The 27,474-nt window shown below is 44.4% G+C and overlaps 3 protein-coding genes across 3 annotated transcripts in view; 1 reads left to right on the top strand and 2 right to left on the bottom strand.

The window, feature by feature from the left end:
* The first annotated feature begins 214 nt into the window (after positions 1-214).
* Positions 215-11,065, top strand: CFAP100 (cilia and flagella associated protein 100). Its single transcript, XM_050313003.1, has 15 exons — positions 215-281; positions 688-774; positions 1,141-1,247; positions 2,544-2,733; positions 3,365-3,432; positions 4,025-4,188; positions 4,775-4,855; positions 5,445-5,626; positions 5,703-5,850; positions 6,736-6,784; positions 7,354-7,505; positions 8,244-8,379; positions 8,853-9,055; positions 9,952-10,042; positions 10,955-11,065. The coding sequence occupies exons 1-15, from the start codon at positions 215-217 to the stop codon at positions 11,063-11,065; spliced, it is 1,836 nt and encodes a 611-aa protein (XP_050168960.1).
* Positions 11,066-11,637: 572 nt separating this feature from the next.
* Positions 11,638-23,295, bottom strand: ZXDC (ZXD family zinc finger C). Its single transcript, XM_050313002.1, has 10 exons — positions 22,257-23,295; positions 21,657-21,809; positions 20,687-20,765; positions 20,435-20,565; positions 19,640-19,810; positions 18,380-19,062; positions 17,593-17,677; positions 15,637-15,809; positions 14,676-14,777; positions 11,638-13,857 (listed from the first exon to the last, which is right to left on the bottom strand). The coding sequence occupies exons 1-10, from the start codon at positions 23,293-23,295 to the stop codon at positions 13,771-13,773; spliced, it is 2,703 nt and encodes a 900-aa protein (XP_050168959.1). The 3' UTR covers positions 11,638-13,770.
* Positions 23,296-26,064: 2,769 nt separating this feature from the next.
* Positions 26,065-27,474, bottom strand: part of UROC1 (urocanate hydratase 1) — a 41,105-nt gene continuing 39,695 nt past the window's right edge. Inside the window, exon 20 of the mRNA XM_050312959.1 lies at positions 26,065-27,052. Within this exon, the coding sequence (XP_050168916.1) occupies positions 26,912-27,052 (141 nt within the window). The 3' untranslated portion in view covers positions 26,065-26,911. The remainder of the gene's footprint in view (positions 27,053-27,474) is intronic.

The following is a 27,474-nucleotide window of genomic DNA, read 5'->3' as shown; positions in this document are numbered from 1 at the left end:
AGTACCTCACTGGGCCCAGCTCACTGCCTTTGGTGATTACAGGATAACTTTAACAGCGGTCTATCTGTTCTTTGCAAATGAGATCATTCCAACTCTGCCTTTTCCCTTAGGATCCATAGCAAAAACTACAAAGAGAGACTGGAGTCAGAGAACAAAAAACTAACCTTCACCAATTTCCCAACCTAAAAGGAAACACAACGGAGTTCCATACAACATGTCTGTGCTGTCTGACAATCCTTCTGCCTCATTGCAAGAAATCCACAGTGCTGAAACAATTACTGGTAAGAGCTTTAGGGAGTAAAAAATGTAGCTTGTGAACTAGTGACAGGAGGATGAAAAAGCATGTGTGTGGGTCCAAACTAGTGACTGGGTAGAAAAAGAGGTAAGGTACTTGGATTACTTGTTATCTCCGAAGTGTTTTGTCGTTCCTTTCCCATCAGTGTGTGTGTAAGGAAGACTGTGTTTTACACAACTTCCACATAAGCCAGGGATGAACATCTCCTTTTGGGGATCAGAACACAAATGTTTTCCAGTTTAATGAAGCATTTTGTTAATTCCTACAGACATTAAAGGCTCAGTTGCTTAAGATCCAGAAAGCCCCTAGGCCTGCCACTCCTGTAAAACTTAACACATCAGTTACTGGCATATCCCAGCTGATTGACTTGTTTATGGTTTTCTTTGGGCCAGGTTCAAGGCCACCATCTCAACATACAGCATCAACATCTAAAAGTCTCTCTTCCAGCCCTGCAGTGGAAACCCACCTCATACTGTCAGGTAAGGACACAATGCTCTGGCAGCTTTCCCTTGTTCAATCAAAGGAGAGGCCTGTAGTCAAATTCTTCTGCCCACAAACAGATGAGGTGGGTAAAACAGCTCCAGACTTACAAAAATCCCTGTCTGAAATCCTGAGTTGATCATCAGATAACGGTCAAGTGACACAAACCATGCAGAGGTCTCAGTTATGTCACTGAATTCTTATAAGCCCTATCCAGCTCCCTGCTCCAGCATCGTTAGACACCTGCAGCTGGGAGCACAGTTGCCCACCCTCCAGGTGTGATGCAGCAGATCACACTCCCCTTGCACTGGGTCCTGATATTCTGCTTCACGTCTTCTACATCCTCATCCATTTGTTTTTTGCAGAAAGCTCTGAGGAGGATGAAGAAAACCCAATGAAAAACCCATTTACAATCCCATCAGATGCTGATATTCTTGTGCTAAAGGACAAGGAAATCAAAAAGGCAAAGGCAGTACGTATGCATGCTCTAGGCCAATGTATTTAACAAGCACTTACTAGGGCAGGCAACCAACCAGTGGATACCAGAATTTAGTGCATGAGAGATCAAAAGATCACTTCATGAGAAACCTGGGGATGTTCAGCTGAGAGAGGAAAAGGATCTGGGAGACATGATTGCAGCCTTTCAGTACTTACAGTGTGCTTATGAAAAAACAAGAACAGCAACTTTTTACACAAACAGATAGTGACAGAACAAGGGGGAATCATTTTAAACCTAAAGAGAAGAGATATAGATTAGATGTGAGGAAGAAATTCTTTACTCAGAGGGTAGAGAGGCACTGGAACAAGTTGCTCAAAGAAGCTGTGGCTGCCCCATCCCTGGAAGTGTCCAAGGCCAGGTTGGATGGGGCTTTGAGCAACCTTTGGTCTGGTGGAAGGTGTCCCTGACCATGGCAGAGGGGTTGGAAGTAGTTTATCTTTAATGTCCCTTCCAAGACAAGCCATTCAGTGATTCTCTGGTATCTGAGAGGTCTGACTGATGTACATGGTCACACAGCCTGGCAGCAGTGTGGAAAGAAGCAAGAGGCCTTGGTTTCTAAAGCACAATGGGAGGGATCCAAACAAGCTTAAGCAAGGCCTCCTCACCTCACACTGATGACTGATACAGTCTGGTTCTTGCTTGTGTGGAAAGTCACTATATAAGTATGGGGAAGAGCTTAGGAAGAAGTGCACTAAGGATGTCTGCTGAGGGATGTCCTCAACATAACTCATGGCCAAACTGTGCAGACAGCAATGAATTACACTTCAGTCCATAAGAAAGCACTGAGCAGGAACAACCTTTTATCCTCCAAAAAGGTCTGGAGTGGGTTTGAATAGATCCTCTCAATCTGAACTTGGTGGTTTACGTGCCGCTGTGAAAGTTGGACTGAGTTGGTTAAGTGTGGGCTGTCCTGTTGTTCCCTTTAAGTAGGGGACTTACAGGATGAATCTCAGAAAATTTCCATTTGCTCAGAGGAATAATCTAGGAAGGAAAAATGAGGACACTGAGTAGGTACAAATTAGCACAGCTGGTAGATGGATGCAGAATACAAATCAACATACTAATGAGAACAAGAGCTAAGAAATTTAGTGTTTCAGTTGCCTCAGGAGAGAATATCACTAGGATTAGTCAGGAAAAACCAGGCAAACATGCATCAGCAGGGTATCAGCAGTCTGCAAATTTCTAAACTGTGAATAGCTACTCATGTCTTTAAAAACCACAGCAACCAAAGCACACAATCAAACTGTCCACATATCTGACTTCTCACAGAAACATGAAAGGATGAAGACCTTGAAAGTCCATGAGAAAACTACTTACTCCACTAAAATAAAAGAAAAAAGTGGGTTGAGGAAAGCTCTGAAGAAGGAGGAAGAAGAGGAGAGCAGAAAACAGGCAACAAGTGAAGAGAGATTGAAAGCTCTTCAGGACATTCTCTCACGGAAGTTAGCCATGCAAAAAGGTGGAGAACAGTCACGGTCTTTGCAGTGGTGCTGCTCAGCTGGGTAACAGCAAAGAGGGGATGGGAGGAGAAGTTGGCTCTGGCTGACTTAGGTGAGGTCTTGCAGACACGATAGCTGGCTGTATCTTGCCAACCTTGCATAGCTGAGCCATCTCCATCTCACGCATCTACATACAGAGCATAAGGCACCCCCTCCACAGCAGCCTGGGTTCCACTGTCCCTAACAGTAGCTGGGAGCTCTCAGAATCAGCTGGGAGCCAGCTGAGTTTGCAGGACCTTGTGTCATAGAAAAATATCTACCAAGCTGATCTAAATTTGGATTTTAGTGGATACAGGCTTAAATTTTCTACCTCTGACATGAGCAGCAGCTTTCCCATTAATATCTAGAGGGCAAGGACCAGATTCTCAACTCCATTCCACCTGGGTTTACTCCATGAAACTGATCCTAAACAAGGATTTCATACTCCATACAAAACTGATCCTAAGTAAGGTAAAAACTGTAATGCAATAATCAGTATTGCTGACTCCAATGCCAACCAGATCCGTGCTCATGGCAGCCCACATATTCACTGTGTTTTGCCTTGGCCATATTTCCCCCTCTAGCCTAAGCAACTTTACATTCTAATTTCAGATTATGCATTAGAAAGGGAGACCTTCCATGGCTACATAAATGACAGAAGAGAGATCTTTTTTATTGAGGTACTTGGCTTTTAGAGTTGTTACTTTCTGTTCATTTAATTACTCTTCTCTGTGTTGCTTTATTTTGGTGGTTTTCCCCTGAGATGCACTGCCTATAGATCTTTCCAAGGAGGTACACATCAGACCTCATGGATTGACTGTCCAAGTCCTGCATCATTCCCTGCAACTATTTCAGTTGTGAGATGTACAGATACACTGACTCTTTGACTCCTGCTGTTCTATACATAAATTGTAGCTGGGAGCCATTCTGAGCTCAAAATAAGGGGATGGAGTAACTGTGCTGGAATATCCCCATTATTCATCTTTATTTTTGTGCTATAACAAAACTGAATGAATTAATCCTTGTCAGCCAGGAGTTAACACAGTGCTGGGACTTCTGTCTTTAGTTTCACTGCCTTTTTGTTATGCTCCTTCTGAAATAACCCCAGGCCTCTATATACCTCTGTGCATTAAGACACACACCTTTTAAGTCCTTACCCTCTCTGCCAACAACTATCAGGTAGTACCCAAGTAACCAAGAACAAAGCTTAACCAATGTCCCTTTAAAATCAACCAACCAAAGTGACTGTGTTGCCTTTGGGGTTCATTTCAGTATGCCATGGCAGTGAAGCGAGATGAGATTAAAAAGATGGAGGACATAGTAAAGAATGAAGAAAAAAAACTGGAAAAGGCTGAGAAGAGGATGGAGAAGGATGCTGCCATGTTTGAGGAGTTCCTGCAGGAGAACCAAAATAACTCCGTCCAAGCCCTGAAAATGTAAGGAACATTGAAGGAAACACCTGTGTGCTCTTTCATGCTGAACACAGTAGATTTTCTGCTTGACCTCCCTGCAGGGTTTTTGGCTATGAAACACTCTTGATTTTCCCAGTTATAGTCCTGGTGGCGCTTTCTCCCCACACATTCAATAAAAGAGAGGAAAGAGAACAACAGCCAGGGAATACTCTCATTGCAAAAGCCCTTGATCTGGTGGCAGCAAGGAACCACTTCCATTCGTCTCACAACACCCTTACCAGCTGGAGATGCCTCTGCCCAATCCCTCAAAGCAGGAACAGTCCCCTCAGTGAAGCAAGCTGAGCACTTTGGCCCATTACAGATACCACAAGGGCAGAGCAGCAACTGATGCTCAGCAGCAGCCAAATTAGGGAGATCTTAACACTGGGATGCCACACTCCTTGCCAAGAGAAGCAGGGCCTTGAGGCAGGAGGCAAACATCACCTGGGATACATCTGTAACACAGACTTCTAGTGCTTGTATCACATCTTTTTCCGTGTTTCATATGCACCTCAGTTTACTACTCACTACCAAAGTGTTTAATGTCTTATGTTTATGCGTTCTTTCCTAGGGCCAAAGAAGAAACCTCAGCAAAGAGAAAGAAAATAATGGAGCTCCAGGCAATCACTTCCCAAATAAAGAAGGTCCAAGGGTAACAGCTGCTCATTATTCCTGCCTGGCCTTTAACAGTCCCTACACTGGTGTACTTTCACAGTCCTTGGGGGTGAAAAATTTCAAAAAATGTTCCATTTTAGGAGTCAAAATGTTTTGGCTTTTGTTACCCAGATACTGGCTTTGTTTCTAAACCAACTCAGCTAGTTTTTGGTTATATTTTTAGGAAGTATAAATATTCCAAAACCAAAATCAAATGCTTAATATCAGATTAAAACCCAAACAAAACTTAGTAACACGTTTTAATGGGCATCCGTGGAAAGACAAAAGAAATAACTATAATGACCATTATGAGTTGAGCTGGAAAAATTTTTCATTCCTTTTCAAGTAAAAATTCCAAAATTAGCAAGCCCAGCAACATATCAAGGCTTTGGCCACAGAGATATGACCAGGCAGCTTCCACATGAGGAACCACAAAGTAACATGCAGGGCAGGTTCCCATTTGTTTTTGCATGTCCATGAAAACATGTGCCCTTCTCTGGGTGAAGCTGAATATCAAGAGCAAAGAATATGTTCAAGCAGGGGCTTTCCTCCCCGCTAACAAGCTTTGTCCACTTCTCTCTACCCAGTGATATATCCAGAATTGAGGATACTCTGCAGGAGTACAAGATGTACAGGGACATCCTCTATCAGCTGTCTCCAAAAGAGTGGCAGAAGGAACATGGAAAAAAGCACACAAAGGATAAGGACTCGAAAACAGAATCCAGAACTAATGAAGGAAGTGCCTCATCTGCCCCTGGGGCAGAGCAGGGTGAGTGCCAGGGAAGTGCTGCCTGCTCCTCTTTGGGACAGCTCCAGGCTTTGAGTACCTCTCTTCTTGTCTCCAGACCAGGGTCTGACAGCCAGAACTGCCCACACCACCAGTTTTACAGATATGCCACGTTCCCTGCTGCATTCAGAAAGTTTGGATTTCAGGTCACGTGACAGCAGGCCACAGCTCAAACACTTCCTGAAGCCTCTTTTAACAAGAGAACTGTAAGTACAAGACAATGCAAACAACAGACTCAAGTACTGCAGAGAACACTCAGCTGACTGGGAGTCAGCAGAGGGGAATCCTACTCCTCACCCTTGCTGTGGGCATACTGAGAGCTGGGGCTGATTGGAACAAATCCAAATACCAGTAGAAAAACCATCAGGTGTGCCAGTCAGTACCTATGTGCCTACTCCAACAGAGCTCTGTCCTTAAATCCTCTGCTGAGAGCCCTGCCCCAAGTGGGGCTGGCACTAAGATGAGGCAAACAAAGGTTTTTAACCCCTCTATGGCACAGGGTGACAGGTGGAGGTGAAGGTGATGAGCAGACTGTACTGCCAACAGCAGCCAGGCACCTCTTGCCCCCTCTTCCCTCTCTTGTGCAGAGGAAGAAGCACTCAACAAGCTTCTCTCAGGGCAAGTAAAAAATGCAGACTCCCCATGGTGCCTACACCATGATGTTTAGGAGCAGTACCATGTCTCACTAAGAACACTAGGCTTTTCCTACATTTGTGCTGCTGCTGCTGCCTGAGCCTTTCTAGTAAGGCTCTTGATTTTGCCTTCTCTTTGCCCAAAACCTCCCAGCGAGTTTAAAGGCATTTGGATCAACACCATCAGTTCAGGCTCACACATCATGTCCCAGTCCCACTGGCCAGCACAGCCCAGAGCAGCACAAAAGGCAGCTCATGGCCTGTTTGCGTGACCCCCAGATCCTACTGACCCCCAAACAGCCCACAGCCATGGGGAGGCAAATGTGGGAATGTGCAAAGGACTGTTCAGGAGCAAATAGCAACAGCAAGAGACAACCCAACAGTCTTCATAAGTCACTAACAAGGTCTTCTGTGAGCTATCATTTCTCTAAGGGCCTAATACACAAAATGCTTTTTCAGAAGTTCATTGGAGGATGCAGAAAATGAAAACAGCTCGGATGAAGATGAGGTCAGAAGTCCTATGTTGAAATATTTACATTTTCAGTTTGTCCTGTGTCATTTATTGATATTACTAATTTCCTTCACCTTACAGCCATTAGTTATGGTACTGAGGAGTTACTGTAGCCACAAATTATAAACGTATGTTTATACATCCATAAATGTTCATGTTTTGGCAACATGTATTATAAATAGTTTAGTTGAACTTTCCTCCTCCAGTTTCCAAAAACCTGCCATCATCTCTAAGCTTGTCATCCCCTAACCAGATATGACATCACACAATGGAAGATTTTTAAATTAATGCAGTTACTGGTTTATGTTTGAAATTGAAGTTTTCTCCTCACAGATGTTTGAATCACTTTTTACCCCCCAAAATGCAACTTGTTTTGGGGGTGGGCTGCTGAGACAGAGTAAAGCTACACATGTGGCAGGAAGGTGGGAGACATTAATACATGGACAGTTACAGACCTCTCTAGATGGAAGAGTGTTTGAACAGTCAGGGCTGGTGCAGACCAACCTCCATGTACTTCAAGAGGCTGGAGGAGGAAAAACCCTCATCACACGTGTTTTCCACTCCAGGAGCCCGAGTTGTATTTTACTCATCCTGAACAACTGCTGATTACTTTCATGAAGATGCAGGATGAGAACATATCCTTCATCAAGAATTCCCACGATATTGAGGAAAGATGGAACAAGATCCAACACACTTTCATCACCACACACGAGAGCATGTAAGTGTGATCCTGCAAGAGATGGGACAGGACCCCTCTGCCCACCACTGGCACCTCACCACCTGCACGCTGTAGACCACATGGAATGCTGTTCACACAGCACAGAGCAGAGTCTTTCTTGTGAGCTCCCAGGAAAGTGTCCCATCTATGTTTAATGTAGAAGATAAGGCTTGAGCTTGGGACTAATTCCTTAGTCCTCAAGGCACAGATTAGGGAACTGATGCATGTAGCATCCTGGAGGGCATATGAGGCAGAAGCATTGTGTAATTCTCATAAAGGAAGACCAAGGGAAAAAATAAAGCAAGTCCTGGAGTGATCCAGACCAGCACCTACAGTGACTCAGTGCAAAAACTTCCAAGAGGTAGACAGAAGGAAACTCAAGGGTCATTGTAATATACTATTTCAATGGCAGCTAGACTCATATTCCCATTTAAAGTGTTAACTTACTCCCTTGTGAAAGTTTTTAAAGGTAATCTGGATCCTCCACTGACTATTAAAAAATCTTAGTTTAGCTAGGCTACTTTTTCCTTCCCCACACCAGCACAGAAACTGTTTTTTCCAGAAAAAAACCAGAAGTTCCCTCTGCTCTCAGGGTTGTGGGTGCAAGTTCTCAGAAAAGGCTGAAGTGTTACCTCCATCTGCCGGCAGCAGAAGGGATGGGCCCAGGCTGGGGAGAGCAGAAGAGCCCTGTGTTTCAGAGATGCTCCTTCCAAACACCACCTCTCTCCTTTGGCCTAGGGAGAAGGAGTTAGCAGAGCTGAAACAGCAGGTGAGCACCCTCCAGTCCTCTGTCACCAAGGAAGAAGAGAGAGTAGCAGATCTGAAGCACAGAGTTCACCTCTTTTCCTCTGGAGAACATGAAACTGATGGCCAGGTATATGCTGAGATCAAGGCAAGGGGAGTTCACGTGGGCATAAGTGGTTCCTCTCCACCAGCCATATCCATCCTGGGAACAGAGCAGGCAGTGGGTTGCACTGGGCAGGGATCAGCACTATTTCCCAGCAATGGAGCTGTAGCAAGGGCAGGTTTGGGGCACTGTTGAGGCAGCAAACGTGTGTGCTCCAAGCAGCTGCTTTGAGGTGAGAGCAGGGGGCATAAAGACACCTGGGCAGCCACAACCTGCCCCAAGTCACAGCAAAGCTGGGAAAATGAGACCATCAGGAGAAAGGCTCAATAAAGCCATCTGTCCCAGCCACTGCTGCTAAGCCAACTGGGAAACAAGCAACTGAGTCTTCTTGAGGAAATGAAAGTGTTTCCTTTACTGATTTCCTTTGGTTTTGGAGGGATATTATGGTTCTACAGGGCAGGACCCAGATGTGCCTCTTACATATCTCCTCTTACCTCTAGGACAAAATGCTTGCAAGCCTGAACAAGAAGGTGCTGGAAGTCTATTCCCACTGCACTGGAGACAATGAGACAAACCTGAAGACAATAGAGATGCTAAAAGTAATAGAAAAACAGCTCAATGATTTACTGGACAGCCTGGAGAGAATTCCACAATCAAAGATAGAAAAGGCTCAGAAAGCCATACAAAAGGAAAAGAGGGCAAGGTAAGGCAAGACGGTCTTCTGGAAAATACCTCTATTTTTAAATGTTGACAGTCAAAAGAGTCAAATCAACCCAAGGAACTGTAGCAGCAATCTGCAATCCCACGTGACCAATCCATACCATTCTTCTTCCTGTAAGGGTTCCACATTCATAGAACTTGAGTCTCCTGAGCAGCTCTCAGCTACATTAGAGAAGACCTGCAAGCTACATTGGAGAAGGGAAAAATCCAGAAGAATAAAAACCACCAAACTCACAAACAAAACCAGACTCAGTGATTAGAAACATAATTTTAAGAAGACTATTTACAGCTAACAATATTTAAACTGATTAAATAGCAAATTGCTCCTCTAGTTAACACACGCAAAGTCTGCCATGCCCTGATATTTCGTCAGGCTTCAACAGGCACAAAAGGGAATTTCTCAGCAATGATAGCTTTCAAATGTTTCTTCTACAAAACTCTTAAATTTGACTTGTTTTATTAGATTAAATAGTAGTCAATTAATACAATCAATTCAGGTTCCAAGATAAGACATTCCTTTTGGCCCAATCACTCACATGAAATTTCCCCTCACAAATTGCAAAGATAGATGAACTGCTGACTGTATCAGGCCATTTTCAGGTGAATGAGAATAGTGTGAGGACTCAAAGCCAGAGCAGTGACATTTCCCTCCTGCTTACTCTTTCTCTGTATCTTTACTCAGCTTTGTAGTAGAAAGGGTGTAGTGCTTCTTCCTGATGTTCTGTGAGGCTGCACCCAAACCCCTGTGCACTGGTGGTCCTGCATGGTTACATGTAAGGTGTGATGTCAAATGTAATGTTAGATGTTGATGCTGCGTGTCAAAAGCACATCTGGTGTAGCTGCATGCTGCATTTAACTCTTGCTTTCTCTCTTCAAAAGGCTGAGAGAGGAAAAGCTGAAACAGAAGCAGCAGCAGGAGGAAGGATTGAAAAGGGACATGGAAAGATTGCAGGCAACTGTAGAAAAAAAGGTAAGTGCAGTGATCCTCACCTCAACAAGCCCACTTCAGAGAAGCTGGAGGTACTTGAATATCAAGTGTTTAAGGGAATAGTGTTACTAGGGTCCTCCATAGCTGTGTGGGGATGGCACCTATAGCCAGCCACAGCCCAATTTACAGGAGTGATGTAACTTAAGCCACTGCTGGGAAGTCAGTCACAGTGCACACTCTTCCAGCTCAGTATTCTTCCACTGTCCTTCTCCTATCCTTCTCACGACCACATGGTTCCCTCCATTACTTGCCAATTCTCAGTAAGCTCATTTCGACTCCTTAACTTGGCTGTATTAAACAAAGCATGAAAATCAGCAAATGAGGAACTGGGCACGAGCAAGACACTCCTGACAACAGCAGCAAGGCCCTCAGTCAGCTCTGCCATCCTATCAAACCAATACCTTTTCTGACCTGTTCCATATTATGCCAAATTGAGCTTCAGCCACGGTTCCTGCTGCACCTTCCACAGGCCAACACGGCAGTGAGGACATCCCACCTCTGCCACACAACACAGCAGTGACAGCATGGGTGACAGACAACAGGTGCCACGAGTCCCTGCCCTTTAGCCAAGAGAAAACAGAGGGTTCTGCAGGCTCCCTCTGATACTTCCTTGGACTTCCAACTTCCCCTCCTCTTCCCAAGACAGTACAAATGAGGCTTCAGCCAGAAACCAGTTGTAGGTACAACAGTACGTTGTAGCAGCTGAAGCACGAGCACACGCACAGCCTTCAGGTGCTTCTCACACTTTCTAATACAGAAAACACTTAATAGACACACTGCAGCCTGCCCAGAAAACACAACCAAGGGGCCACAGCCCCTCATGAAGCAGCTTTAGCCACATGGTTCAGACATGCCAACACAGCACTGATAAAGGCACCTCTTTTTTCTCTGCAGAACAGCGGGAAGCTGGCGTTTCATTCCAACCCACCTGCCAGGAAGGAGAAGAAGACTATCCCAGAACAAATAGATAAGGAGAAGGAAGAACAAATGTATTATTTCTCTTGACAGCACAGCCTCAACCACAGCATGTAGGGCTGAAGCTGCTCTAGAACTAGTCTTGTAGATCTACATTCTGTCTTTGCTTAGTTGAACAACTTTCAGTCCCATGAAACTTCCTTCTTCTCCTACTCTAAGATATCCAGGGAAAATTTACAACCTCTTTTCTCATCCATTGATATTTTGCCTAAGAAAACAAATAAAAATTATCTCATTTTGCTTCTCAGGCTCCTGCTAAAGACCAATCCTTTTCTCATTTGGTGTTTGATGCCAATAGCTCTATTCCCACAAACCCAAGCAGTAAGATCTATCACAGTCCTGGGTGACAACCTTTGTTGTCACCCAACCCTAATTCTAAGTCAGCCACCTGCCAGACATTTAAGATAATCACAAGTTTGTTGAAGGACTATAAAAACAACGGCTATGCTTTAATCCAAAGGATGGGTTTCATTATAGACTCCACCCCACTACTGTGGAAAAGGCGCATCCAAAGAAAAACACAAGCTCTGCAGAAATCAAGCTGCTAGTAATTAGCTTTTTGTCAGATGCATCCATGCAAAGAACAACACCCAGTGACAAACTGACCATAAAAAAAAAAAAGCTTTATTAACCCTTTTGCACCAGCAGTTCTTCAGGTATCCATTGCCAGCAATGGACTCCAAGCCAAGTGATCCAATTTTCCACCCCAAGAGGTTAGCACTTTACATTCACTTACAAAGCTGAGTGAGGTACATTTTCAGAAGTAGAAAGATTTGGTTGCAAGTCCCATAAAAAGATGGAGTGTTCCTTGGCCATTTTAATAGAGTAAGAACTGGTATGGTCCTTGAGAACAGAATAATGCAGGCATTGGGAGCTCGAGGTGTCTCAGCTTCCAGGGTGAACATGGTGACCACTAGAGCAAGACCAAGTAGTCCCTGGGGCACAATTCCTTCTCAATCTTTCTATCTCTCAGGAGTGAACTCCATGCTGCAGTCACAGCCACTGGGTAGATCTCATCTACCAACAGTTTGGTTTGGAAACCCAGCCTGAGAAGGTTAAGACTTTCCCTGGACATAAGTTGTAAACTCAGAGTGAGAGGAACAGAGAGACCTCAATGCTCAGTTAGGCTAAAGATAGAAAAATAAAACTGGTTCAACCAGAGGATATAATACTGCCTACAAATCAGGAGCTGAAGTTGAATGTAACCTGTATGCTTTTTTCCTCCCCAAGTCTTCAATCAAAAAAAGCATTTATATGGACACATACATAGTTCAAAAGGCACAGGAAGTAAAAGCATTTCTGAACAACCTCATGTGAATTTAACATCAGTATAACTGTAAAATAAATAAATATGTGCAAGATTAGAAAGATCACAATGTTCTCCTCTGTGACATATTTTGTAAAAAAAAAAAAAATACACATACGTGCATACACACACCTCACTGAGAATTAAAAAAAACCAGTACATACAGCCTTTTAACAAACTCCTATACATACTTTTATAGGCATTCAGAACAACACCATAAGAAACTTTAAATTACTAGCTTAAAATGTAACCAAAGGTGTTTTTTTCCCCTATACAACCCTATACTTATTTAGGTGTTTGCAATCCAGATAAGTAGAGTACATAAAACCTCTCCCTCCAGCCCCAAGAGAAACTGCGGTTTTTCAGTGGGGCAAATCTCTCTGGGTAACAATTCTTTTCCCCTCACAAAATACTCCGACAACTGCATATTCTGTAAACCAGCCAAAAGCTCCACATGCATGTGGCACTCTGGGATAGCAATAAAGAACATGTGTTAACAGTGTTCAATTAAAAAAAAAACAAACAACAAAAACACCGAACAACCCAAAATAAAACGGTAGTGGCCAGTTTACAGGTAACTTGGCAGCGGTTTATAGATGAGATAAAAATCAAGGTGCTTAAATTTACAGGACAGTCAACATTCCTCCCAAAAAAAGGGAACACAAAGATAAAAACAAACCTCTCTCAGATGCTGTTGGACTCTTAGCTAATCACTTACAGTGAGTACAGTTCTATTGCAGTTTTCTTTTTCAAGTTTTGCTGGAAGAATTCAGCAAAGTATTTGGGACGTGGGAGCAAGGAAAGGGAGAAACTCAACATGAGCTACAAACTGATTCACAGCTAAGTTAACATTTAGAATCTAGCTTTCTAAAACAAAGATTTTAGAGCATCTCATTTTCATGGCATAGAACGTTAATTTTGTTACATGTGACACTTTGTTCCAGTTTTCTGCCAAAACGTGGGCCAAAACAATTATGGTTTTTGTGTGTGGAAAACACTTGCAATTTTAGCTCTTAATTCCTTGATGCCACTGGCTCCAGCAGGAAACCAATGGAAAGGAAGTTTTCACTGTCATAGGCAGGATTTTAAATTTGCACTTGTTAGCTGTAGAATACTTGGTTTCCTGTGAAAACAGTAAATATTACCTCAGTTTGAAGTGTAATACAGTACTTCTCCCTGAAACAACACTGTACAGCAGTCTGCCTCAGCCTCCCCGACCACCAGGCAGACAAGGTATCTTACACAGGCACATCAAGTGGGATTTACATGTTTTAAGAAAATCTTTCAGCTGCAACTGTCTTTAGCAAATCACAAAGAGTGCAACCAGACTTCAGTTCTACTTTTCATATTTTCCTTGGAAAAAGACCCACATAGTTATCTCACTCTGTCACGATTGCCCATTTTGTTTTCAAGTAACTGTTCTTAATGGTCATTCCAGATCCTGTAAGTTTATTGTGCTTCCAGTGAACTGAGAGTTATCAGAACCTGCATCATCTTCAGTGGAATTGTGTGGTTCCTGTCAAAGCAAACAGACAGCATGAAGAGTTCAGTACTTTCACCTCTAGATGCTTTTAGCGCTTATCAGCAAGATTACCTTGACATTTATCCAACACCACAGCAATGTTTTGAATGGAATCCCAAAGCTTTCCTACTTTGGGGATCCACCCAAACAATGTTGCCACAGTTCTTCTGTGGAACATTTCAGATGAGCATTTAAATTTAAAATTGCTGACTATTTGTCTCTCCTCCATTCTACTCCATGGCCAACAACCCTACTCTTCTTGTATTTCTACATTTAGCACAGTAAGGTGTCCCTTCTCAATAAAAAAAAGCTTTATTTTCTACCCAGGAGAAGCCCACTTGGCAAGAAAAGGTGCACTGCAGAGTTTATCAAAACTGAGGGCCCCCAAGCAGGCTTTTCAACCTGCCATTCCCATATGGGCACCTCCCTGAAATCTAGGCTGAAGATTTTACTTCTCACTTCCTATCCTTTCTGCAGCCTGTTACATTCCAATTCTGATTCTTTCTTGACCCACCTACTATCTGCAGGCTGGGATCAGGAAAACAAGGACGAGGGCACTTCAGAATAAATGAGTAACATTTAGTTATTCATTACTCAGTAACAGAGAGAAACAACCACCTGTGATGTGTCAAAGGTTGGTAACGGACACAAGATAAATCGTGCAGTGCAGCCCTCTGCTTACTACTTTGTGTGAGTGAAACCAAACTCCCAGTGGAAAACAAGGTATTTTCATTAGGCAGAAAGTGAGCGTTCACAGTAAACTGTCTTCACTTTCAAGCAAGGCAATAAAACCCAATGGCTTGATGCTGTACCTGAAGTATGTGAACAGGTAAATCCACTGTAAGCTGAGAATGTGATGAGGAGGACTGGGAGCTCAGTTGAAAGGGCAAATCTCCCTCTCCTGGGGAATCATCCTGTGAACACAGAAACTTGATGAAATTACACAACCCCCAAGCATCTCAGCACAAATTTCACTCAGTCTCATGATCTTAAATAATCTGCTAAAGCCACTGCACTGTACTAGTAAGGCCTAGATCTACAAAGATGTAGAAAGCTACCACTTAAATCTGAACCTAGCCCTGAGTACAAACTATTACTCTGTCTTCATCGGGACCACTGGCAAGATCTGAAAAGGAAGGAATAGTTCATCTTCCAGCAAATGTAACACTCAAAAATATGCAACAAATTTCACCATGTTTGCACGAAGCTGATACTTAACATAAGAGTTACAAACTTTCCTGGTTTTTATATTACAAACACCTCTCAGAAAACTAGATGGATGGAGAACTCTGCCCGTAGCTTTCTCCATACCACAGTTAGGAGTAAAGTAGAAAGAACTTACCCTCTCTCTGGATACTATACAGATATACACCTGGCCAAAAGCTATTACCTGTCATGCTGCTTTAATCAGTTCACACCAATTACTAGGCTGTTTTGGGCTTCTTAAAGCTTCATTTCAACAGTTGAGAGAAATAACAGTTAAGGCTGAAACTTCTTTTTGCAGGAATGTTTCCAAGTCAGTCTCATTTAAGTATTTTAATATTTATTTATATTTCATCTAATTAATACTTATACTTTGGTATTTACTTAATATTTACTTGTTTTAGTGTTTACTTTGTAATTGAGACGTGGAATAATGTAAGAATACCGCAGAGCTCAAGATCTCATTCAGGAGCAGTAGTACATGAGTTCACAAACAGTCAAATTGCTCCACAAATGTGCCAATTTGGGTAACAGGGAAGATAAGCATGTTTTTTTCTCCTTAGCTCTTACCTGAAGAAGCTGAATTTGCACATACTGAGCTCCAGTGGCAGGGTCCCTTATTGTCAGCCCTCCATTTGGCAGAACTATGTTGCCACCCAGTCGACTGGCAGGAGTGGATGATGAAAAGTTGGTAGGGCTTACTTTACCACCTTTGTTTTTCCTCTGACCAGAGCCAGATGCCCCTAAAAGAGAGCAATTTTAATAGTTAGGTAGTCAGAAACAATTAACCAAAGTGTCCTGCTAGTACTTTTCAATTTTATGCAGCTATTTACACTACACAGCAAATGCCTGCAACAGTGCAATATAATTAAGCACCATCTGACAACTGCTAAAAGCTGGTGAACTCCAGCTGCTGACTGAGCATCTTTTCACATGAACACCATTAAAACCACATCACAAACTGCTAAGCTTAGGGCTCACCCCTGTGGTAGTACAGAAATACCAGCACGTTTGTGGAGATACAGAAAGGAATTAGGAAGTAGGATTGCATTTTCTATTTTTAATTTTGCAACTCATTTCCTGAGACGTCATGCACATCATTTTTCTAAACTGTAAAAAGAGCATAGTGAAGCTCATGTACTTCCAGAATGATTTCAAGGACTGTTGGGTACAATGGGCTACACAAATACAACTACCACAACTTTAAGCTTCTTTCAGATTAAAGCAATATAAATCAGTTGCTGTATCACAAGTTGAAAACCAAAAAGCTAATAAAAACAATTGTAAGGATACAGTCCTGTCAGCTCTGTGGGTTTTGGGTGTTTTTTTTTCATCTATAATAAATGAAGGGCTTGGGTAACTTATTTTTAAACACTGAACTTCCCTCCATAGTATTCACTCAACCTAGTTAAACCAGTTAGAGATACAAGACTCTCTAGGCCACTTTGAGAAGCACCGAGTAGCATTAAGGAACAGCTGGTGAAAAGTGGACTTGAAAGACTTGAGTAGGAACAGAAACAGGAGTTTTCTGAGGTCATTTTAGAAAACATTACAAAATGTAATTGCCTTTTTCAAACTAACATCCAAAAGACACGGCTGATGACACATGCACAGAACCAGCTTCATAATGCACTTATCCTTCCATGTGACAACTCACTGAACTAGACAGAATTTATACAGGTATGCATTTTACAAATACACAAACACAACAGTTCTCAAATCAGAACTAGTCTCTTAATGCACCTCAAAAGCTACTGCCTTGATTTTCAGAGGAGGAAGGTCTAAGAGACAGCAAGGTGGAACTAAACTCTTCATATATGGTATTCATATCATAAATATATGATATTCCACTCCAGCCCCAAAGGTAAACACAACTCAAACATCTGAGCTCATGCAAGTCTAGCAAGCCATGGACCATGTCTGACCTGACAAAGGAGTGGTGTATAATTCACACCAGACGGCTTTGAGTCAAACTACAGTTTAAGAGGAAGAGGACACACCTGGAATCGTGACCTAAACCACACCCTGCACAAGAACTCCCTACAAGGCAAAAATCTAAGAGACATTTGAGTATTTCTAGATAATTAAGAACTAAATTCCTTAACACTGCATACACACCGTTACTAAGAGAAATACAAAAGCCAAATTCCAGCTGTTTTTATTGTCTGTACTAAAAGAACCCCCTAAGTAAGACCAAAAGCATAAACAACACAAAGCAAAGTGACCTTATTTTTTTTTGTTTTAATAAGAAAATAAAAAGCAGATGAAGAGATGGAGAGCTAGTGTCTTGTTAACAACCATGAAACATATGGTGCTGCTTTCTTTGTAAACTTACTGTGAATTTGATATTCCACAGAATGTGATTATCCAGAGTAACAGATGGTACACCACATGCATAATTATTTTAACTAGCAATAAACAGGATAGGACATTTAAGAATGCTGCTCAAAAACCTACTCCCATTGTACTACCAAAAATGCTAAATAATTGTATTTAGTAAATTTGACAAAATTAATGGCTTCTCACCTGTGCTGCTGCCATTCCCTTTTTGTTTCTTTTTCTTGGCTAGCTGAATGGCTCTGTAGTCTGTCCTTGCAGACCCACTACTCTCCTAGTTAAAAAAAAAAAAAAAAAAAAGACCCAGAGATGCAGTTTTTGGAATCAAGAACAAAGTGAGACAATGAACACAGACTAATGAGTTCTCAGATGCAGTTATCTTCTACGCTGCAAACACTGAATTCTAGTTTCCCATTGTCTTTTGATTAGAGTTTCAATAAATTCCCTGTTTGTGGTCAATATTTGGAGTTCAACACACTAAGAAGTTAGGTCCACATTTATAAACATTTAGATTTTAACAGTGTAAACATTTACTTTATAATGTAAACAGTCTGCAGCAACACAGTGAAGCAGAAAGGGAAGACTACTTAAAACAGGAATGAGGACTGAGATTAAAATGTTGCAGTTACTCTTACAGCCCAAATCTTTCCCTGAAATGAAATGCACAAGATATATCACATACTCTTGGGTATTCTTGCAAATTCCATTTCAAATGGGTGGCTGCTTATTTTGAAAGATTCTTCCTTAACTGTCCCCACCAGAATTCCAGTATTGCTTGAGAACTTATCACCACACTGAATCTACTTGTGACAACACACTACTATAACATAACATTTCATACCCTTTGTCAAAAAAGAGCCAAAATGCATGATCTGCAAAATCTGAGAGACAGGTCTCCCTGTAAGTAGCAAGGGATACTCCCAAAGTCAGGTTGTCTCAGTCAGCTAGGGGTAAAGTGAATATAGTTACTCCATACCAAAAACGAGCTGCCACTCACTGCCCCAAGATCCATTTCCTTCTGTGCACTGTAGCTCCCCGGAGGGTTGGAGAAGACAAACTGTGTCACTACTTTGCTGCCCTCTTGTTGACCAACAACGTCTGAGCACGGAACCAAATTCCGCTCAGCTTTAACTGGCGTCAGTAACTCAGGCACATTGGTACCGCCGAGGCTGCTGGAAGGAGTCAAAGTGGCCGTGTCCATGGTTAAATTATTGCTGGACGTCAAGCTGTGCACATCCTGACTGCAGTTCCTCACTGACAGGGACGCTAGCGAGCCCAAGGCTTCGGCATTGACAGTCTGTACATCATCCAAGTTTAAAGTGCTTTGTTGCAGAACTGCACCGCTTCCCAGCAGGAGAGAACTGTCCAGGCTCTGTGGCATGTCACTGCTCGCCACCAGGATCAAGGGATCAACTGCCTGGCTTAAGGAATTGGTATTGGCAGGCAGGTTTCCTCCCAGCGTGGAGCCCACCGAAGCGACATCGATCGTGACAACCCCAGAGTTCACCAGCGCCATGTCTGTGGCCATTCCGGAATTGTTACTAGACACGTTGGAGAACAGGGATACGAGGTCTATGTTGCCAAGGTCACTCTGCCCTTGACTAGTGAGTTCACTGCTGGGTGTGAGGGAGTTGGTTGCTTCGAGCTGAGTTAGGAGATCTGGAAGAGAAGGGTTCAGTTATAAGAGAGACCTTTCAATCAGACAATGGAAAGGAAAAATATGAATGATCAAAGGAGGAAGCTTAAAATTCTGTATCCTCAGCCTAAACATTTCCCAACTTTCTTGAAAGCAGATTTAAGGAAAAGCAGCTTATTGAAATAAGTTCATTCCTTTACTGAGAAACTTCAGTTACAAAAGCACTTGCCAAAAAATAACACTAAGACAGTCCAAGCTAAGTCAGGCTGTAGAGGAGTGGAAAAAGGGTTGAAAAGAGAAGTTCTTTCAGACCTTTCTCCTATTCTAAAGATGGCACGGATAAGGACAAGTTCTACTTCGTTCAAAAATGATGGTATTTCTCACAATTTCACACAGGTCAAGCACAAGTATCACCTTCTGATACTCAGAGGTCCCACTGAAAATGTTAGGGGAGGGAGAAATCAACTCCAGTTTCAGTGAAGATTCTATCATTCATATCAATGGGATGCAGATTTCAACATTAGTAAATACATATCTTCCTTAATAAAATATTTAATTTTCCCACTGTACCCCCCCAACAGCCTGAAACAAACACTTTACCTGGGCTGAAGTTGTGCTGTTTGACCATGTGCGTCTTCATACTGTGTTTGGAAGTGAGCAGTTTATTACAGCTGGAAACAGGGCACCGAGTCTTTAACGAGTCTACATCCTGAAGATGTTTTTTGGAGTGAATATACAAACTACTTCTTGCTGAAAATTTTGCACAACAGCCTGCAAGAAGATATACAAGGCTCTGAAGTTCCATCCAATTTCAATTCAGCGTTCACATTTAGTGTCTTAACATATCACAGTATCTCTGCAGAACTCTACTTGCTACTTTGCAGTGCCTGTGCACACACTCAGCGGACCCAGAAGAAAGTCAACATCTGAGTGGGTAGGACAGTTCAACAACCGGTTTCTGACAAAGAGAAATGCTGAATTAACCCACTATAAAGCACCACCTTTCCACGCTATGGCATCTTAAACTCTTCATGACAACTGCTGGCAACACTATAAAAAGGAGAAAGAATCACTAAGTAGAGCTTCTTGACTTTATAAAGCAGAGTATTTCAGATCAGACCCAAAAATCTCTGTTCCTGGAGTCCTGCTGAAGTGATGGAGGTATTCAAGCTAGAGCACAAACCAGAGTTTTCTCTGTAATCCATAGCTTTCGGAATGATCACTTGTTCAGTTGCAATGTCTTCTGTTTAGTTTTACCTCTTCAAACCCTGTTAGAAGACTCACTCAAAATTGTTCCAACCCTGTACCAAGCTCACATTTGGGGAAAACACACACACTCTTCAGGCAAAACTACACACTGGTTACCAGTAAACACACATAAGAGTGAAGCAATACCTTCTACTGGACACTCAAATGGTTTTGTACCAAGGTGAGTTATACTGTGGCCTTTCAAGTGTTCTGCTCTTGTGAAGGACTTCCCACAGCCTTCTACTGGGCACATGAATCTCCTGTCATCTTCGTGTTTCCTACAAGGGAAGTAAACTGCCATGATTAAATCCACTGCTACTTAGGTACTGGGAAAAAAATAAACAGACAAACAAACAGCCAGTGGCTTAGGACAGTATAATCAGAAAAAGCTTCCTTTACCTTTTATGCCTCAGAAGCTTGGACATACTGGTGAAAGACCAGCCACAGCCTTCAAAGTCGCAGATAAAAGGTCGTTCACCTTGAGCAAAGAAAGATTACGTTAATAATCGAATATGAAAATACACACTGTTGCTAGAAAATATCAAAACCTGCTTAAAATAACGTAAGAGAACAACTCAACCACACTCTCCTGCAGTGCACTGCAGAATACTGTCATGCTCCTCTAGGCTACTCTATCTTTTCCTGTCCATCAAGGATCACAGATATTTATCAATCGACCTCATATGAATCTGAGCTATCTTGAAGGTGCTTTAATAACCAATAAGAGCATTACTTAAAATAGAAATATTCTTTCTTGTTTTCATGACCTGTGACTGTATCTTGATTACCATACACTGAAGTATGTGAAGTTGATTTTCATCACATCTATGAACTTTAACTTAGTCAAAGTGACACTTAAGAACACAAAAAACCCAAACTCAACACTGTAAAGCCATTAAACCAGGAAAACAGAGGACAGCAGAGAGTACACACAAGTGTCATTAAAACATGAGGTTGTATTTCAGCTTAGCAGTGGGCCTTGTAAGTCAGGAGTGCTTGTCTGAGTTGAAATTTATCTTCTTGCTGTTCCAAACCTTGACACATAGATACCACGTGGTCTGAGAGTTCTTCGGCTGTTTGTTTGGACCAATATTTTGAAGGTCTATGAATTTGGGAGTAGAGCTGGGATAGTTTTTCTGGATCAAGTGCACAGTGACAGAAGCCACAGCTTTGCATGTCCATAACTACTTACATTTGGCAAGTTGATTCAGTGGACTCCCACCCATTCCTCCCAGAAGGCCAAGAATCACTGACTCCAAATAATTCCTGTCACCCTTCTTCCCTTTATGACTTTCCAGCAAACTGAAGTCCACTGTCCACATACTATCTTCCATGTACTTCCCCAGGTACAAGTTATCCCTGTGAATACCTGTGTGACTCCTCATGTGGATTTTCAGTCGGCAGGCTTTGTCGTACTGCTTGTTACAGCCAGGGAACGAGCAGGTGAACTGCTCTTGCTCTCTGAAGTGGGCTCGGTTATGGGAGAATAACGCACTAACTGTGATAAATGTTCTCTCACAGCCTGGGGAGAAAAGGGAAACAGCAACAAAAATCAGGAAAACTGCACTCTTTTCTCCCTCCCAGCTTTTAGAGAGGCACCTTCATGATCATTTTTGAAGGATGTTCCATCCGGGAACATGAAAAACAAAACAAAACAGTGCAATCCTAAACTACGTTACTCCCAGGAAATACAACTGTTTACCCAAGGTGGGCAATGAAAACTCGCACAGCCCGGGTTAAGGTGCACCACTGGAGAGTGGTGCTGTGCCTTGCCGTGCTTCACAAAGTCACGGGAGCAAAGGCCGAGCGCCCACCAGCTGCCAAATTAGATGGAACTCTTTGATAACTGAGGTGGAATCTCAGGGGAGACCCCTCGGGGAAAGAGAGGCAGCGGGGAGGAGAAGAGAGCAGGGATCCCGGTTTTTCTGCACGGGGGAGGGAAGGCAGCCCATCCCCAGGGGCGGCTTACCGGGGAAGTCGCAGCGGTAGGGCCGCTCGGGCTCCAGGTGGCTGCGGCGGCGGTGGGCGGCGAGGCGGGCGGCGCTGGGGAAGCGCTGCCCGCACGCCTCGCACTTCTGCGCCGCCTCCTGCTCGTGGGCGCGGCTGTGCGCCCGCAGGTTGTACACGGTGGTGAAGCGCTTGGCGCAGCCCGGCGCGGCGCAGGCGAACGGCCGCAGCTTGTCGTGCGAGTGCAGGTGCCGCCGCAGCTTGTAGGCCGTGGCGAAGGACCAGGCGCAGCCCGGCACGGGGCAGCCGAAGGGCCGCGCCGCCGCGCCCCGCCCGTCCTCGCCGCCGCCGCCGCCGCCGTGCGCCGACAGCCGGTGCAGCCGCAGCTGCTGCTTGCGGGGAAAGGCCTCCCCGCAGCGCGGCTCCGGGCACGGGAAGGCGGGCGGCGAGCGCGGCCGAGGCCCGCCCGGCGGCTCGGCGGGGCTGGGGGCGGCGCCGGGCGGCGCGGCCCCCGCGGGCTGCTCGGCGCCGGGCCCCAGAGTCAGCACGCCGTTCTCGATGCGCACCAGCAGGCTCTGGTTGTTGATGGTGATGGTCCCCGAGAAGGAGCCGTCCTCCGCCGCGCCGCCATCGCCGCCCGAGGGGGGCAGCGGTGCTGGCGGCGGGGGAGGAGGAGGAGGAGGCGGCGGCGGCGGCGGCGCCGAGACGGGGGCCTCCTCCGGCGGCTCAACGGGCGGCGGGCCGGGCTGGGCTCGCCCCGCTTCGCCGCCGCCCGCGCCGCGCACCACGTTGAAGACGAGCAGCAGCCCGTCGCTGTCGGGCGCGGGCCCCGCCGGCGGCGCGCTGGGCGCGGGGCTGGCGCTGGGCTCCGGCTTCTCCTCCACCAGCAGCACCGGGAAGCTCACGTAGAGGCCCGGCGCGACGGTGCTGCCGGCGGGGGAGGGCGGGGCGGCGGCGGGCGGCGGGTCCCAGCCGGGCGGCGGCGGCGCGGCGGGGCCGCCATGTTGCACAGCGGGCCGGGCCCGGGCCGCCTCCGCGGCCGGCAGCCCCTGCGTTTCCATCTTGGGGGTCCCTGTAGCAGCGCCTGAAACCGGAGCCGCGGGGCGGGGCCGGCGCGGCCGCCGCGGAAACGCGGAGAGCGGAGCCACGGACGGGGTGGAGCGGGAGGCGCCGCGGAAACCCGGAGAGCGGAGCAGCGGGCGGCGCGGAGCGGGGCTGCCCCGAGCGGGGCAAAGTCGCCCGCCCCCGTCGGGTGTCGCGCACCGCGATAGCCGCAGCGGGCACCGCTGGAATCATCTCGGGTCCTGGGGGTTATTCTGCTGTTTATTCGTGCTAATAGCCAGGAAGAGTCACAGAATTGTTAGGTTGGAAGGGACAGCTGGAGAGTATCCAGTCCAACCCCACTGCCAAGGCAGGGTCACCTGGAGCAGGTGACACAGGAACATGTCCTGATGGGTTTTGAATGTCTTCAGAGAAGACTCCATTACTTCTTCAGGCAGCCTGTTCCAGTGCTCAGCCACCCTCAGTGTAAAGAAGTTCTTTCTCATGTTGAAGTGAAACTACTTTCGTGTAGTTTACAGCCACTGCTCCTCATCCTCTTGCTGGGCACCACTGAAAAGAGTCCAGCACCATCCTCTTGGCACCCACCTTTGAGATATTTATATGCATTAATAAGATCCTCTATCAGTCTTCTCTCCTCTAGACCAAACAAGGCCAGCTCACACCATCTCCCCTCGTAACAGAGATGCTCCAGCCCCCTCATCATCTTTGTGGCCTCCTTGTCGTTCCTGTGGTGAGGAGCCCAGCCCAGAACTGGACACAGACTTGGAATATGGTCTCACTAGGGCTGAGTAGAGGAGGAGGATCACCTCCCTCAACTGCTGTGCAGGAGCAATACCGAGGTTGCAGCCACATTCAGAGTCCTGTGATAGGTAAATAGTTTGGCAAAACACTAATTTTCAGCAAAACACTAAAATTCAGCTAATGCAGAAACCTTTTTTTTCATTCTCCTTCTTGGGCAAAGCTTTCTGTTGGAGAATGTTCAGCTGCCTTCTGGCTCTCCATCACTTAAGGAAAAGGCAAAATTATCCTGTATTTGCCATGGAAATTCACTTAGTTCTCTCCTGCCGTGGAACTGACAAGCAGTCCCAGCAGATGGTGCTATGATCCTTTCGATGCTCAGATTATTCCTCCTTTCTGGGGAGCAATTTAGCATGGGAAATGGCTGGCCAGGCACACAGTGCCAGGAAACTGAAGCACCCAGAGCTCTACTCTTCAGAGCCACCTGTACAGAGTGGGTCATCCCTGGTTTTGGCTGCCCTCAGCACCCCCCATCTCCCTGTGGAGATCTTTGCACTACTTTCCTTTGTGTTCCTAGGAAAAAGTAGGTCTTCCCCCAAGTTTATTGCTTAACACAAAGGTGAATCCCTGTTTGAAGGATGCCAAACCTGAAAGAGATAACAAAATGTCACAAATCTCTTATGTTTGCCAGAGCCTGGAGAAATTCAACAAGACCCTATTTAGGAGCACCAACAGCTCTGTCATGTCATAAACTTTATACATTCAAAAAAACACTGTTTCTACAGCCATGAGTGCTCTCTCTGCAACCAGGCACAAGGTTTTTGGGATAAGTGTCTGCATTTTAGGATAGCATTAAGGTACTATGATTTAGCAGCTCTAAGGGAGCAGCTCTACATTACTTAGTACAGAAAAGCCAGTGTATTTTCTGGTTGTTCCTCTTGACAAAGCACTGCCTAGTGCTTTTGGACTATAAAGATTGGAATGGTTTTGTAAAATAACAATATACTGGCTTTGGACCCAGTGTGATTATTAATAACAGGTAATGCATAACATATGTCAAAGCAAAGGCTGTCAAATCTGGCTGACAACTACTCACATCTCAATCTTATAACTAGGCAATATGGGCAGGTTTTTCCATAATATGAAGCAATTCCTATCAGCTGCAGATTGCACTTCACAGAAGGTTTGGTTTCAAGCAGATGCCAGACTCTCACTATTCATCTGGAGACACATACAGTACGTGAACAGAGTAAAGAATTCATCTGTGATTCAAAATAAATAAATAATACTTAGCACCAGAGGCAATACAGAGCTGCAGAGTGAGCTCACCTGTGTGTCCCATGGGATATAGTAATTGTATAGTTTCTCAAGACCCCCAGTCCTGAGGACTGCAGCTCATCACATCCCAACTGCAGCAGCCCATGCAGGTTTACGTGTGTAGCAGCCCTTTCTGTTCCAAGAGGTAATGGATGCAGTGCCAAGGAGATTGAGTGACAGGCCAGATCAAGTCCAGTACCACATGTGCACTGGGGGAAGGAACTGGTGACACTGTGTTCATGTTGGAGTGAGGCCCATGTGCAAGAGCCATGCTTACCATGAGACAGGATAGCTAAGAATTATTTTTGTACACACAAATGTGTAGATGTGTATGTAAAACATGCCTCTGTAAATATATCCAAGTATGTATCTGTCACTATGTGTGTGTACAGGGCCTTCAAAGCCAGCCTCGACTCTTGTTCAGCATCACAGCTGATTAGAACAAGATACTTCAGTGAGTTACTGTTAACACAAATGTAATAGCAGGCTCAGGTGCAAAACATGCAATTCTTCAGTTGCACCTGGGCACATGGGGTTCTGTGCCTTCCTGACCCTTCTCAGGAAGAAGGAAGACTGAAAATACCTTTCTATTGCTATGTTACATTATAATCAACTTCTGGCTAGAGGAAGCCCATACTGTCTTGTCTTTGGTGCTTGTTTCACATCAGTCATGTTTGTTTAGTTTTTTTCCAGAAGGAAAATATACTTGACAATTTTGTTACAGTGCTTTATTAATTGTACTACTCACAAATGGATGAGTAGCTCACATTTTCATTCAAGAGCAGCAACCAGCACATAGGATCTAGGTTTTCTGGGGGTTTCCATTCATTTGGAACACTCTCAAGTGCAGCAGCCTTCTACAGAAGAACAAACTCGTGACTGTGAGACAGCAAAGGGCACACAACATCAGATGCAGCATTGTCTCAGACCAATGGGGAATTTATGAGTTGTTCCATATTTTCCTGGCCTTGCTGTAAAATGTTTGGACCCTGCCCTCAGGGTTTTCCACCCACTTTCTTGTCACTGCATTCTGTCCCTGGTTGTGAATATCTTGGGTGAAACTTTCAGGGAAAAAATCATGCAGGTTTAGCTGCGCTTGACCAGTTAGAGTTTCTGTGTCACTTTCTGCTGCAATCATGTCATATCAATACATCCTCCATTAGCCAAAGAATAAGTTTGTTTACACGTCTTTGTGTTTGGCCACTGGATTTCACATCTCTCTGCTGGTGGCAGTAGAATCAGAGTTCAAATTTCCAGTCCATGTTTGATTTACCAGACCTAAAAATCTCAGGGACAAAATTCCACATTCTTCTCCCTATAATGAGTAGTTTCTTGTTGCAAACACTGTTCCAACTATATTAAGTGAAAAGACTGTTCCTGGCATCAGCAGACCTGTCACAGATACAGATTTGCCCCCTTAAAAAGTGAAAGAGGAAAAAAAGAACTCACATGGAACAGACATATGCAAGGCTTTTATCATTTGGCCAGAGAGCAGAATAGCATATCAAGGAAGCAACTTCAAATATATCTGCAAGAACAACATCGTGCTTGGAAATGCCACTAATGTTTCACGGCTTGCTCCAAGATGTTCTCATCCACCACCTTGTGAGGGAGGGTCACCCTCAACGTGTCATTCTCTTTCATTGCTTGGCAGATGGTTTCATAAGCAAAGGCATTACCCGACCAGCAGCGCCTGGCGACCTGTCAGAGCAGAAAATCAACGGGTGTAAAAATCCTACATTTCTCTTGCCACATCCATCTCGCACAATATTTGCGCAAACACTGGCGCTGAATTTCGTGATAATAAATCTTTCAGCCTTCTGCCAGTTTCTAGTTTCCTTACTGATTTTGCAAGCAATTTTTGTAATACCTACTTCATTTTTATGAAGAGTATTTGGGCAGAGGTGGTACTTTTCCATGCATAACATTGGACAGATAACATTGGTAGAGCCAGGTACCTTATAAACTTAAAAAATTCTCTCACTAAAAATAATTGTGCACTCCACCCCAGCTCTGCAAAGCTAGCACTTGCTTTAGATAACAATATAATTTAAGCAATCAATACTTTTGTAGTGGGATAAATATTTAAAAAGGAAAATGTCACTGAATGTATTTTCAACTAT

This window comes from Myiozetetes cayanensis, unplaced genomic scaffold (assembly GCF_022539395.1).
Source record: "Myiozetetes cayanensis isolate MyiCay16 unplaced genomic scaffold, myiCay2020 scf18, whole genome shotgun sequence".
NCBI classification, from domain to species: Eukaryota; Metazoa; Chordata; class Aves; order Passeriformes; family Tyrannidae; genus Myiozetetes; species Myiozetetes cayanensis.
This window is presented reverse-complemented; position numbering and strand designations above follow the sequence as displayed.